This window comes from Pelobates fuscus, chromosome 8, assembly GCF_036172605.1.
Source record: "Pelobates fuscus isolate aPelFus1 chromosome 8, aPelFus1.pri, whole genome shotgun sequence".
NCBI classification, from domain to species: Eukaryota; Metazoa; Chordata; class Amphibia; order Anura; family Pelobatidae; genus Pelobates; species Pelobates fuscus.
Window position 1 is genome coordinate 140,196,709 of NC_086324.1, and position 14,433 is coordinate 140,211,141.

The 14,433-nt window shown below is 43.8% G+C and overlaps 1 protein-coding gene across 1 annotated transcript in view; it reads right to left on the reverse strand.

Annotated features, from left to right (window-relative positions):
- Positions 1 to 14,433, reverse strand: part of LOC134571779 (transmembrane protein 180-like) — a 57,270-nt gene that overhangs the window by 25,797 nt on the left and 17,040 nt on the right. The window contains exon 5 of the mRNA XM_063430363.1: positions 12,835 to 12,918. Coding sequence (XP_063286433.1) covers positions 12,835 to 12,918 — 84 coding nt within the window. The remainder of the gene's footprint in view (positions 1 to 12,834; positions 12,919 to 14,433) is intronic.

The following is a 14,433-nucleotide window of genomic DNA, read 5'->3' on the forward strand; positions in this document are numbered from 1 at the left end:
GGGACTCCCCATGTCCGATCTACAAATAGACTTTACAGTGATGCCTAAATCGGGTGGACATCGTTACCTGTTGGTAATTGTGTGCACCTATTCAGGCTGGGTAGAAGCATGTCCTACTCGTACAGAGAAAGCAGGAGAAGTTGTGAGATTCCTGCTACGAGAAATAATACCCCGATATGGACTACCCTGTTCTATAGGATCGGACAATGGTCCAGCTTTTGTTCACCAGTGCCTACAACAACTGACTCATATGCTTGGTATAAAGTGGAGGCTTCATACCGCATATAGACCCCAGAGTTCTGGTAAGGTAGAGAGAATGAATAGAACTATTAAGAACCAGTTGGCTAAAATGTGTCAGGAAACCCAACTTAAGTGGAACGTTCTCTTACCTATAGCTCTATTGCGAATCCGCAGTACCCCTACCAGAAGGATGGGCCTCTCTCCTTTTGAAATTATGTATGGGCGACCACCTCCCGTACTTGGTAACTTAAGGGGGGATTTGAGTCAGTTGGGAGAAGGAATTACCCGGCAGCAGGTTGTAGAGTTGGGTAAGACTATGGAGGAGGTACAGAAATGGGTACAAGATAGATTACCTGTGAATATTTATCCCCCTGTTCATAGTTATCATCCAGGAGATCAAGTGTGGATTAAAGAGTGGAATAATGTACTGTTAGGGCCCAAGTGGAGAGGTCCTTATGTTGTTCTTTTGTCTACCCCTACAGCGATTAAAGTAGCCGAAGTGACTCCGTGGATACATCACTCCAGGGTTAAACCAGCAGCAGTCGATTCTTGGCAAGTTACAGCAGATCCAGAGAATCCCTGCAAGATCCGGTTGAAACGCACTACTCAGTCGGAGTAACGAGGAATTATTGTGGATTACAAATTTTATTGTTACAGGTGTGAGTGAGAAGGCCATAATAAAGCCTGTCCGCTTACCATCACATAGTGTATAAGCCAGGAAAGTCTCGAAGAGACACCTGTGAAGACGAGCAGAACTCCATTCCCTGCAGCCCTCACATCCTGGAAGCTGAGGTTCCATCGCACGGACGAAGACTGAGGATGACGGCGAAAGATGTGCTTTTGATTGTGTTTATTTACATGTGTTTTTATATTCAGGAAGGTAGAGGTACCGACACTCCTAGCTGTGAGGTATGCATTAAGACTACGAGAACAGGTAACCATATTTCCCAAACCCTAATTTGGCATTCACAATACGAATGTAAAGGAGAGGTATCAAGATGTAGATACCTAAATATAGACTATAGTGTGTGCCATTTAGGAGTAGGAGAACCTAAGTGCTTCAGTCCGGAGTATCAACCTCGTACAATTTGGTTGACTCTCAGGAATGGAGATCCTCAGGGGACCCTAATTAATAAGACGGTGTTAGAATCCGTATATTCTTCGGGTGTTCTGCTATTTGATGCATGTAAGGCGATATCAAGTGGTAGAAAGCCGTGGAATGTATGTGGGGATCTTAGATGGGAGAGGACGTATGGATCTAACGATAAATATATTTGTCCCAGTAGTAAAAATAAATATGTGAGTCCTAGATGCCCAAATAAAGACTATAACTTTTGCCCATATTGGTCTTGTGTGGGGTGGGCGACTTGGGGACAGACAGTAGATAAAGACATGATAGTGACTAAGTTGCCAACTAGCCCTTATTGTAAGTCTATGGAATGCAACCCAGTCCATATACTTATTAATAACCCCGACAAATTCTTAGATAAGTATGGCAATTTATTTGGGTTTCAGATATACGGGACGGGTTTAGATCCTGGGACATTATTGTTTATAGGAATAGAGACTGATACGGTATCCTCCCAGACTCATCAAGTATACCATTCCTTTTATGAAGAGATGAGTATAGATAATAAGATCCCCCATAACGCTAAGAACCTGTTCATAGATTTAGCCGAGAGTATTGCCGGTAGTCTTAATGTTACCAACTGCTATGTGTGTGGAGGTACTAACATGGGAGACCAATGGCCTTGGGAAGCAAAGGAGGTAATGTCCGGTTCTGAGGCAGTTGACCAACTAATATCTACACAAGCCGATTATCATTTGAGTGTTAGAGGTAAATCTGAGTGGAGATTAAAGACCTCCATCATAGGTTATGTTTGCATAGCAAGGAAAGGAATAATGTATAATACTTCTGTAGGAGAATTAACTTGTCTAGGGCAAAAAGCTTATGATGATGATACTAAAAATACAACTTGGTGGTCGGCTTCAAATGTCTCAGAACCATCTAACCCGTTTGCTAGATATGCCAGTTTAAAGGATGTGTGGTTTGATTTATCCATCACATCTACCTGGAGAGCCCCAGCAAATTTGTACTGGATCTGTGGTAAGAAAGCCTATTCGGAGCTGCCACAGGACTGGGAAGGGGCATGTGTGTTGGGTATGCTCAAACCATCCTTCTTCTTGTTACCGATTGAAACAGGTGAGACTTTAGGTGTTAAAGTGTATGATGTGAATCATAGGAAGAAAAGGGGACCCCTAGAGATAGGTACCTGGGAAGATAATGAATGGCCTCCCCAGCGTATCATAGATTATTATGGGCCAGCCATGTGGGCAGAAGATGGTACCTTCGGTTATAGAACCCCTATTTATATGCTCAACCGCATTATAAGATTACAGGCGGTGGTTGAGATTATCACTAATGAAACATCACAAGCGCTCAATCTCCTAGTGAAACATAATACCAGGATGAGGACAGCAGTATACCAGAATAGATTAGCCTTGGATTACCTTTTGGCAGTAGAGGGAGGTGTATGTGGGAAGTTTAACCTGAGCAATTGCTGTCTTCAAATAGATGACGAAGGGCAAGCAATAGCGGAGCTTACTAGCCATATGGTTAAACTAGCGCATGTGCCTACTCAGGTATGGAAAGGGTATAATCCAAGTAGTTGGTTTGGTAGCTGGTATGAGTGGTTTGGAGGGCTTAAGGCAGTGGTAGGTGGAGTCCTACTGATTTTACTGTTGTGTCTACTCCTACCGTGTCTTATACCCTTAGTAGTTAGGTCTGTGCAAAGCCTGATAGGAAGTATAGCAGAGAGGAAGGCTGCTGCACAGATAATGGCGATATATAAGTATAAGGCTCTAGATCAAGGAGAACCAATGCAGGAAGATGAGTGTTAAAAGATTCACATCATAAGATAAGTCTGGTCTGGTTCAAGGTAACTTGCGGTGTAAGCAAAACTAAGGTTATGTGATGCCTCAAGTAATTGTAAAAATATCAAGAGGCATCAAAGGGGGGAATGTGGTGGAATCTCGGTAAAAATAAATTTAGTAGGCCGAGATTACCACGTGGCATGTGTACGTGCATATGCTGACGTATCGATCAGTTGGTTGCACGAGGCAAGATACGATCAGTAGTGTACGGAGCATGTGCAAGAATACAGGATATAGTATTCCCCTCCTCCATTGTGCTGGACAAGCCATGCGGTCAAACAGGAAGTTAATTCTTATTTGTGTTGATTGGTTAAGAGAATGTGCGGGTGGAGCTTAATATGGGAGGAGTTATATGCCTATATAAGGAGCCTGCACTATTGTCCGGGGCTCAGAACTTGTGGTATTTTGGTGACGCTAGTCCCTCTGAGTCCCGATCGGTGATCCAATAAAGAATCTCTTCCTTCCTGAAGAAACCTGTGTCCATCTCTCTGTGCTTGGCTTCCGTCAGTTTCTCCGGTATCACAACCGCATGGCGGTCAATGTTAAACCGAATGCACATGGCAGGATAAATGTTCGCAAACTATCATTCACTTGCTTTTTGCAAGTGAATCGATCATTTGGAGAACTATTTGCTTGCTGCCAGCACTAGCAGCCAGTAGGCAAAAAGTGAAACACGTTCGGCAGCGCAAGGGTTAAGTAGGTGGCGGCTGGCCTGCGCTTGCTAGTCAGCCACCACATGGAAATAGTTAAAATATATAAAAATCATATTGGGGTCAATAAGGCCCTCATATGACCTTCATTTACATGACTACTAAACATGTAAAACATTGCCATTCCCATGTGATGTGGCCTGTAAACAAATAACAGGGAGGGTCATCAGGTGGGAGATATGTTAAATTGTACTGTCCCGTCCCCTGGCCCTCACCAATGCCAGCAGGTGGAGGCCCTAATATGTATGTAAAAGGAAGAGAGACCAAGTGCTGCTGCCTGGGCCCCCAGCCATTGTCGGCTGATGGAGGTGCATATAGTTAAAAAAAAACAAGGGGTGGAGGAACTTAATTTAATATAAAGCCGAATGCTCCTAAGTAAAATAAAAAAGGCCCGTTCTTAGAAAAATAAAAAAATTGAAAAACACTGCAAAAATAGAAACCCAAAAATAATCCATCTTAATCCATGAAGGGTTTACTGCAGAATGAGTGCTCCTAGCAGGGAAAGCCCTCTTCAAGGCTTCCCACACTGACAGGTTGTGCAAAGAGTGGGAAAATTTAGCTTTACCATATGACCAAGAGCGCTCTGATTGGTTGGTTTACCATGGAGACACCTTATTATTATTTGGGGTGGGTGGACAATGACATGTTTAACCCCCTACTTTATATTTAATTGGGTGTTCCCACCCGCCGGCATGGGTGGAGGCTGAGGGAGGGGTAACTATGTTCCCCCCTCCCCCTGATATTTCACAATCCCCATCCCCATGAAATGGGGCCTTTTCGAACGGCTGGGTAGCCATGTTTAGTATACATGCCCCCACCTGCTGGATGACATGTGAGGGCATATGGAGGTACGTTACCTCCATTATAGTATATGGGGGTCCTATTAACCCCAACAGTATTTCTCTTTATTTCATTTTAACTATATCCATTTTGCGGCCGGCTAGCAAGATCTGGCCAGCCGCCATCTAAACAACTCTCGCACTGCAGACAGTTTTTAAATACCGTATTTACTTGAATCTAATGCGTACTTTTTGGGGAAAATAAAGTTTCCAGAATTTGAATGTGCATTAGATTCGATGGCGCATTACATTTGGGGAAAAATTCTGGCGAATTTCATTCCGGAGAATTCACACAGGCAAATTCACACAGGCAAATTTTGTTCCTTAAAGAGGGCTTAAGAAAGAATAGATTTAACATGTAACACTAAAATTAAAATACCATCGGGGGCGGGGCCTGACAGCCAAGATGGCTGGCTGCACATTTTAGGAGCTCCTGCATCGATAAACGGGTACGAGCAAAAATCGATGGCTACACCCAAGCTAGCGGCACAAGGGGACCGGGAACGGAAGCTGGGCAGCATACCGAACAAACTGATACCAGTTCGGCCCCGATACACCGCCGACAAACCTGTACCAGCCATGCGGCCTGAACCTGAGCAACGCCTGGAACCCGGGGGAGGCGGCCGATCTCCCGGCCCGGGAAGAGCTCAAACACAAGAGAACGCTGCAGCCGTGCTACCCCCCCCTCTGGACCGGCGGGGGACATCCCGGTCCTCGCTGGGGACGATTACCCCCATGCCAACGCCTGACCAAGCAACAAAACTTTATCCCAAACGGGACGACCAGGGCCTAACCAAGATGGCGGCCCAGCCGAGGCCCATGTACAAGCGACTGCCCACTCAGCCACCCAAACACATGTGGGAGTTTGTGGAGCGGATAAGCACCTACCTCTGGGCGAAGCACAAAGCCCGACAACGGATCTACAAGATAGCGCTGAAGGAGGTAATGGCGTGGATCCGCCCGGCAACCCGACGTCAATTGCGGGGAACTCCTCTCTGCATTTCCCGAGCGGACCCGCGACGGAGACAAAGCCGACACTCACCATGGCGGGAATCAGCGCCGGGACACTCGGATAGCAGCACTCACGACCACGAGCTTCAGAAGAGGACCCGCCGGCGCTCCCAACCATCCTCCCGCTCAGTGACTCTCTCAACCCTGCATCAGCAGAGCGCCTGGCAGATACCCCAGACATCCAGCACAAGACAAGTAAACCCTGCCCGACGCACAGACCGGGAGGCAGTACACCCACCAGCCGACACCCCCCCACATGGCTCCGGAGCTCTGCAAATGCCAACATGGGGGGCATCCATCCGGCAGCGACAAGGCATCGGCTGACCCCAAAGAGGCCTAGACTCAACATCGGGCAAACAGCCCATGGTCACCCAGTTACATAGGCCCTAATTAAACGCTCAAGTATGCCGGCTGGCATCTATATTCTGTGCCTGACTTTGTTCTCTGGACTGTTCACACCGGGGATCACAGGGGGGTAATATCTGCAGTCCGTAGAATGCATAATAAGCCTATCTGTACACAGCCTAGCTCAGTATTAAGCGAACGCTATACTCATATGTTACTGTTTATTTTTATTTCCCCTTTTTTTTTTTCCTTGATCTTCCTCACTCTACTGCAGTCAACATAACATGTTACTTAGCAGATAAGCCCCACGAGCTATGCTCATTCTTTTAGCCAAAGCAACATTAAGCACCACCAGCGTTGGCACGAGATCTTGGCTATATCATTATAGGCCAGAAAAACCTCCAAGCGTGTTTTAAGCATACTTTAAGCGGCCTTCAGCATATTAAACGATGACGTGGCAATGTATAGCTTAATCAGACACACAGCCTTTAACTTGGCCTACTACTCATGCCTCGCTTTCATATCCTGCTGTAACTCAGCTAATATAACCTTACTTATGCCAGATCAGTCAGACCTGCTATAATTGTTTAAATACTCAACTTTAATTGCTTGTTTACATGTCTAGTTCGCTCATCTTTTGCAAATTCAGGTTGGAAGCATACCTTAGATATGTACTTCAGACACGTTTATATAAGCTTGATTCCAGTATTGCGTTTATTGATATATATTTAAAAAAAAAAAAAAGTGCATTGTTTATCTACCCTCTACTGTAACCAAAGTATTGAAATCTACATATGGAATGCCGTTGGGGTACCATGTGTATGCATGTAACTAACTTACGCACTACAAAAATAAAGAATTAAAAAAAAAAAAATTAAAATACCATCAATGTTACTGTGGTATGTCAATTAACAAACATTTTCATTGTAGCACAATGTTGTATAGTAGTATAAACGCGCATTCTTGTATAAACGCGCATTACGTTCGCCAACAAAATAATTTCAGCTTCCAGGTTTCAAAAATGGTGTTGCTTTAGATTTGATGGCGCATTAGATTCGAGTAAATATAGTAAGCTGGCAGTGGGAAAATTGGTTGGCTTTTTTTTTTTTAAATCCAGGGTCGGAGTTAAATTCTCAGAGCTTGGATTTGCTGCATTCAACCTGGATTTCAGCCATCCTGCTGAAATACAGACCAAATTCAGGCCCGTTTGGGACCTGAGTTACAAAATCTTGACATTCCTTCAATAATATCAGGATCTTGAAGTCCGAATAGCCATGTATGCAGCTGGATGCTTTTGCCGCATTCAGTTTGGGACCATTTGGACTTTAGTGAATAATCCTGTAAATGTGGTCCATGAAGCCACGAGTCTCTCAGAACCCGTCTGCAGCTACTCTCTAAACAAGAGATCCTCCAAAATCGGGTTTACTCATATTCCATGAACTTCTGTCCAGCAGGCCATGGGGTAAGTAGTTTTTTCCCAAAGAGCAGTTCCACTGATCACACATGAGGAGTGGAACTGTTCTGTACGAATAACCAATAGCAGCTGCTGTCAGTTTACATATAGCTTGGTTCAATGTTTACGGACTGGTTTGGTTCAGTAATGTCTCTAAATGTGTGGTGTGTGGCTTGGGTCTTTCATCTGGGAGGAGCGAGAATTCAGTCCAGGTTATGCATTGATATGATGGTGTTTAGGATGCCCCTTTAAAAGGTATTTGTAACACATGTACCAGCTGCATGGCAGAGTATATAAACCAGTCTGATTTGCCTTTATTCAAGTCACCCAGGGTTATTCACCATTATTATTATTATTTATAAAGCGCCAACAAGTTCTGTAGCGCTGTAGAATGGATGGACTAACCGAGAAGTATTTGTGTTAAAATATTAAAGTGTGATTTGTCAGAAGTTTACAATGTTAGCCGAATACAGCTAAACCGAACACATAGCTGACTTGAGATTTTTTCCTGATTAAGTCAGTTTGGCCTAAAATGTATAAGTGCAAAGATAACTGTATTAAAAAAAAAAACAAGTTGAAATATTATTATTATTGCCATTTATATAGCGCCAACAGATTCCGTAGCGCTTTACAATATTATGAAATAGTGTTATGAATAGTGTTGAGCCAGTGTGGCAATCAGTTTGTGTCAAACCATTTAAAAACAGTTTGAGACAAAAACAGGAGATGGCACCAAGGGCATCTTGGCACCATAACCACTAAACACCAGCTGTAGTGGTTATGGTGTTTAGCATACTCCTTTAAAGGAAGTACTAAAATAAAATGAGGATTTTATTTTTATTCAAGTAGAACAATGTAAATATGTGGGAGCTCTGCGGAATATAATGTACTTAATCAGCAGAGGAGAGAAATACCTTGCTGACAAGCGGGTTCTCAAGGTCAATTATATCCATAGTGTCATAAACCGGTTTTACAAGCTAAAAATATTGCAGCATAAACAGGAAATGCAAGTTCTTCAAATTAAAATAGCGAACTGCAGTGCTACAGATAATCTAAAAGTGTACATCTTGTGAAATGCATATAGCTAGGCACCCACACATTATTTACACTGAGTAGGCGCCCAAGGGAAACAGTTAATTATGCTTGATGTTTTTTTATATTTAATATTAATAATTAGATTAGTTTATATTAGTTTCACTTTTTTAACCCAATCTTTCTGTCCTTTCTTCCCAAATTATTATTATTATTATTTTTTTTTTAATTCTTTATTTTTACGTGCATAGTGATAACAAACACTCCGGCCCTACCACAACAGCAGGTGCCAGCCATTAAACGACCAGGGTTACATCTGCACATTTTTTTGTTGTAAGTGTCATGCTCGATTCAGGGTTAAACTGCAGCTTATGTCAGTGTAACAGATAAAATAAAGCGTTGATGATCTGGACAGATACTGACATTGAGATTAAGTAGTTAAACAATACAAGTACTTGGATTTTTAAACTGAAAAATGAAAAATAACCAGCTGTACAACATTAGCAGGTAGAGACATAGGAGAGACACAGATTCGGAGTACTGCAATTATGCACACAATAGCATGGGGTTTTCAGCGTTATGTTTTTTTACCTGACTACAGGAGAGACAAAGCAGTGAGTTAACCTGTGATGCACTCTACACTAGCCCCTTTCTAGGCACTGGAATGTCACAAGCTAATATTCGGTTAAGCTCGTAATGTGTACTAAACTTTGCATGTTTATTTACGTCCTATGTTCCAGGCTGCACTATACATAACTGAAGCTGTTTAGCTAGTTGGCAGGCATAGCTCTAGTCTGGCTAGGTATAGATTAAATGAATGTTATGTTAGCCTCAGCGTATAAATCCATCCCATGCAGAACATGCATATTAAGTTTGCATCGCCAGATAATGCTACTTTCGTTCAATGAAGTTAAGTAACAAGCTTATGGACTAAAAAATTATAAGATTATAACATTATTACAGGAGCACAAAAGAATAAACGTTCAAGATATATTGTAAGTTGCTAACGTGAGGCCTTTGCCATAGGGGTTGTGCATTAAGTAAGGGCTGGCTTGCTATCTACGTGCTATATAAAGACATTAATACAGGCTAGGTTAAACAGCAGATAGACCAGTTACGAGTAATAATAATATTTTCGCTGTGATCTGAGGTCTTGGGTGGCATGCCGCCCTGTAAACTGAGTAGTCCCAGTTGTTGTAAAGTCCCTTCATCCTATGCCTTCCCTCAGGCTGCGTCGGTCCCCTTGCTGTGGGTCTTTCAGAATCTGCACCTCAGTGGGCCGCGGAGGGGATTTCCACCCGTGTCGCACACCGGTATCCAGCCTCTCTGTCTCCCGGTCAGCGTCGCGGTTGCTGTTACATGCTGGTGAGGAGGAAGAAGCGCTCGGTTTAAGGAGGGTGGTTGGGGCTCCTGAGGAGTGGGCAGGTGGGGTATGCTGGTGAGAACTTCCCCTTGGCATTGGGGCGCTTGTGCCGGTGCCCCGGGTACCTGTTACTGCTTTTCGTTGTGCCGGCTCATTGGAGGTACGTGAGGGGCATCCGCCCAGACGGCGCCTTAGTGCCGGGTGAATCCAAGCCGCCACAGCTTTAATTGCCACCAGAAAGGGTCTCCTCTGGGCTTGAAGCTTCGTCCAGAGTATAGAGCTGATCCGCTCATAAAACTCCTGTGTTTGTTTAGGAGGTTTAATTAATGCGTGGTTAGTAGCTTGCCGCTGCCGTGTCGCCATTTTGTTTGGGCCCAAGCAGTCTCGTGGTGCCTTAGGTGTTGGCGTTATAAGCCTGCTGTACGGGTTCGTCGCTTGTCTCCTGGGCGACCAGGTTTGGATCGGGATAACCCCCACCGATCCGGGGGGGGGGGGGACATCATGCCACCGGTGCTGTTGACGAGAGGACGGGGAGATCGGCCGCCTCTCCCCTGTTCCCGCGCCTGTAGGCCGCATTCCTGCATCCTTGAATTTTGTGAACCGATTCTCCCGAGACGGATATCTCCGTGTTCAGTGGGGCATACCGAGCTCAGGCAGGTTTGTCTCGGGGTGATGGGAGTCGTTTTTGCTTGTCTTTTGGCAGTTTTTAAAATGTAGCTGCAGGAGCTCTGCAGCCATGCGTGTGATCAGGATGCTGGTCAGGCTCCGCCCCCCCCCCAAATTATTTTTTATCTAATTTAATTGACAGTCAAATACAGCATCACACATTGGACAACAACTTCACAAATGACAAAAGTAGTTTTTGTGAAAATTAATTTGAAGACCAGGTGGGGTAATATCTAAATGGTGTGTGATGACCAGGCTGAGTAATATCTGGATGGTGTGAGAATACCAGGCTGAGTAATATCTGGATGGTGTGAGAATACCAGGCTGAGTAATATCTGGATGATGTGTGGTGACCAGGCGGGGTAATATCTAAATGGTGTGTGGTGACCAGGCGGGGTAATATCTTGATGGTGTGTGCTGACCAGGCTGGGTAATATCTGGATGGTGTGAGAATACCAGGCTTGGTAATATCTGGATGGTGTGAGAATACCAGGCTTGGTAATATCTGGATGGTGTGAGAATACCAGGCTGGGTAATATCTGGATGGTGTGAGAATACCAGGCTGGGTAATATCTGGATGGTGTGAGAATACCAGGCTGGGTAATATCTGGATGGTGTGAGAATACCAGGCTGGGTAATATCTGGATGGTGTGTGAGGTGACCAGCCGTGGTAATATCTGGATGGTGTGTGAGGTGACCAGCCGTGGTAATATCTGGATGGTGTGTGAGGTGACCAGCCGTGGTAATATCTGGATGGTGTGTGGTGACCAGGCAGGGTAATATCTAAATGGTGTGTGGTGACCAGGCTGGGTAATATCTGGATGGTGTGTTGTGACCAGGCTGGGTAATATCTGGATGGTGTGAGAATACCAGGCTGGGTAATATCTAGATGGTGTGAGGTGACCAGGCTTGGTAATATCTGGATGGTGTGAGGTGACCAGGCTGAGTACTATCTGGATGGTGTGAGGTGACCAGGCTTGGTAATATCTGGATGGTGTGAGGTGACCAGGCTTGGTAATATCTAGATGGTGTGTGGTGATCAGTCTGTGTAATATCTGGATGGTGTGAGTATACCAGGCTCGGTAATATCTGGATGGTGTGTAAGGTGACCAGGCTGGATAATATCTGGGTGGTGTGTAAGGTGACCAGGCTGGGTAATATCTGGATGGTGTGTGGTGACCAGGGGGGGTAATAGCTGGGTGGTGTGTAAGGTGACCAGGCTTGGTAATATCTGGATGGTGTGTAAGGTGACCAGCCATGGTAATATCTGGATGGTATGTGAGGTGACCAGGCTGGGTAATATCTGGATGGTGTGTGGTGACCAGGCTGGGTAATATCTGGATGGTGTGTGGTGACCAGGCTGGGTAATATCTGGATGGTGTGTGGTGACCAGGCTGGGTAATATCTAGATGGTGTGAGGTGACCAGGCTTGGTAATATCTGGATGGTATGAGGTGACCAGGCGGGGTAATATCTGGGTGGTGTGTAAGGTGACCAGGCTGGGTAATATCTGGATGGTGTGTAAATTGACCAGGCTGGATAATATCTGGGTGGTGTGTAAGAGACCAGGCTGGATAATATCTGGGTGGTGTGTAAGGTGACCAGGCTGGATAATATCTGGGTGGTGTGTGAGGTGACCAGGCTGGATAATATCTGGGTGGTGTGTGAGGTGACCAGGCGGGGTAATATCTGGATGGTGTGTAGTGACCAGGCTGGGTAATATCTAGGTGGTGTGTAAGGCTGGGTAATATCTGGATGGTGCGTAGTGACCAGGCTGGGTAATATCTAGGTGGTGTGTAAGGCTGGGTAATATCTGGATGGTGTGTAGTGACCAGGCTGGGTAATATCTAGGTGGTGTGTAAGGCTGGGTAATATCTGGATGGTGTGTAGTGACCAGGCTGGGTAATATCTAGGTGGTGTGTAAGGCTGGGTAATATCTGGATGGTGTGTAGTGACCAGGCTGGGTAATATCTAGGTGGTGTGTAAGGCTGGGTAATATCTGGGTGGTGTGTAAGGTGACCAGGCTGGATAATATATCTGAGGGCTGGGTATTTTTTGACCATACAGGGAAATATCTGGAGGATATCGTTTTGGTAATCACCATGGAATTTGTGTTCACTGATGAGCAGGGAAAGTACTAGACTCCAATTATTTAAAGCAATGTGATAATAAAACACATTTCTGGATGAATTAATATAAGTGAAGCATCCTATAAACTATAAACAAACCTGGTCATACTTACTTGCGTTTGTATTTTTCCATGTCAGCATCCACAATATCAGCAATCGGAAGATTAAATATGCTAAATGAGGCATGCACAAGTACCCTAGAAAAACAGAAAGATTATTAAAAGATTAAAAATACTTAAGTCCTTGTACCGGATGAAATAGAAGCTATAATTTTTGTATATAATCCTCTTAGTTGTAAATGTTATTTAAAGAAGCACTCAAGAGATTTTTTTTATATACCAGCTGCTAATCATAATGTTTAACCCCGTCCTGACACGGAATATACAAATCTCTTTATATGATGACAGTCACTGCAAGTCATCTGTCATGAAAGGATTAAAAGGAAACACGTACGCTAGAACCCAGAGGTTCAGTGTTTTAAAGATTTGGGATCTTCCACCTCACCCTCTAGTGGCAGATCGGCTGAACTACAGCTCATTTCTCAAGGTTAGGCACTTACAGGCTTATTCCCCATAGAGCCATAGGGGATTGTGGTCATCAAGCAACATTACCACCTTGGCTACTGTCATTCATAAAATGGGGGAGTCAGTGGAAATGGAAAAATGGACAGCACAACTGCATAAGTCACCTAAATCATTTCAGAAAGTTTGGGACTTTCGGCATAATGAAAACATCTTAATGCAACTAGTTTATCAGAGAAAACAGAGGAGACGTATGCCCTACACCTTTTCCTGGTACCCGATTTACTGTGTTGTCATGTTAAGTCAGTGCCAACATGAGAGAGGGCTGTTGAAAACATTGAATTAAAATGATATGCGATGTCTCCAGACTGAAATCCTCTGTGGCCCCTCCACTGGTATGAGCAGATGTCTCTTTCCTGCTATTTAGTGGCTCAATAAAGAACAGAAAAGAAATAAAACAAAAAACGGGGGAGCTGATACAGAAAAAAACCTCCTAAACAGGGGGAGGAGGGTAACCCCTATGGATAAATAGCAAAAGGAAAATTAAAAAAATAGGAGGATTTCGAAGTATCCAAAAGTAATGGAAAATCGGCATTAAAAATAGTAATAATAATATATATGTGGAAAGATACCTAGTTCAGTCAGGATTACACTGAACAAATAGATAAAACTTAGCCTTTAATGAAATCCTAGCTAAAAAAGTGGGAAAACCAAAATGAAAATAAAAACCCCACCAAAAATGAAACATTAATTGAATAAAGACCATACATACAAAAATAAATATATAAACCACTTCGGGAAGGACTAATAGAGAAAAAATCCCACCAAAAGCGAGACATCAATTGAATAAAGACCATACATACAAAAATATATAAACCACTTCGGGAAGGACTAATATAGAAAAAATAGCTTACTATATTCCTCCTAAATAGAGGGGAAAAATTAAATAAAAGACGCGCGTTTCACCTTTCGGCTCATCAGAGGGGAAAGGCGAGCCGAAAGGTGAAACGCGTGTCTTTTATTTAATTGTTCACCTCTATTTAGGAGGAATATAGTAAGCTATTTTTTCTATATTAGTCCTTCCCGAAGTGGTTTATATATTTTTGTATGTATGGTCTTTATTCAATTGATGTCTCGCTTTTGGTGGGATTTTTATTTTCCTTTGGTTTTCCCACTTTTTAGCTAGGATTT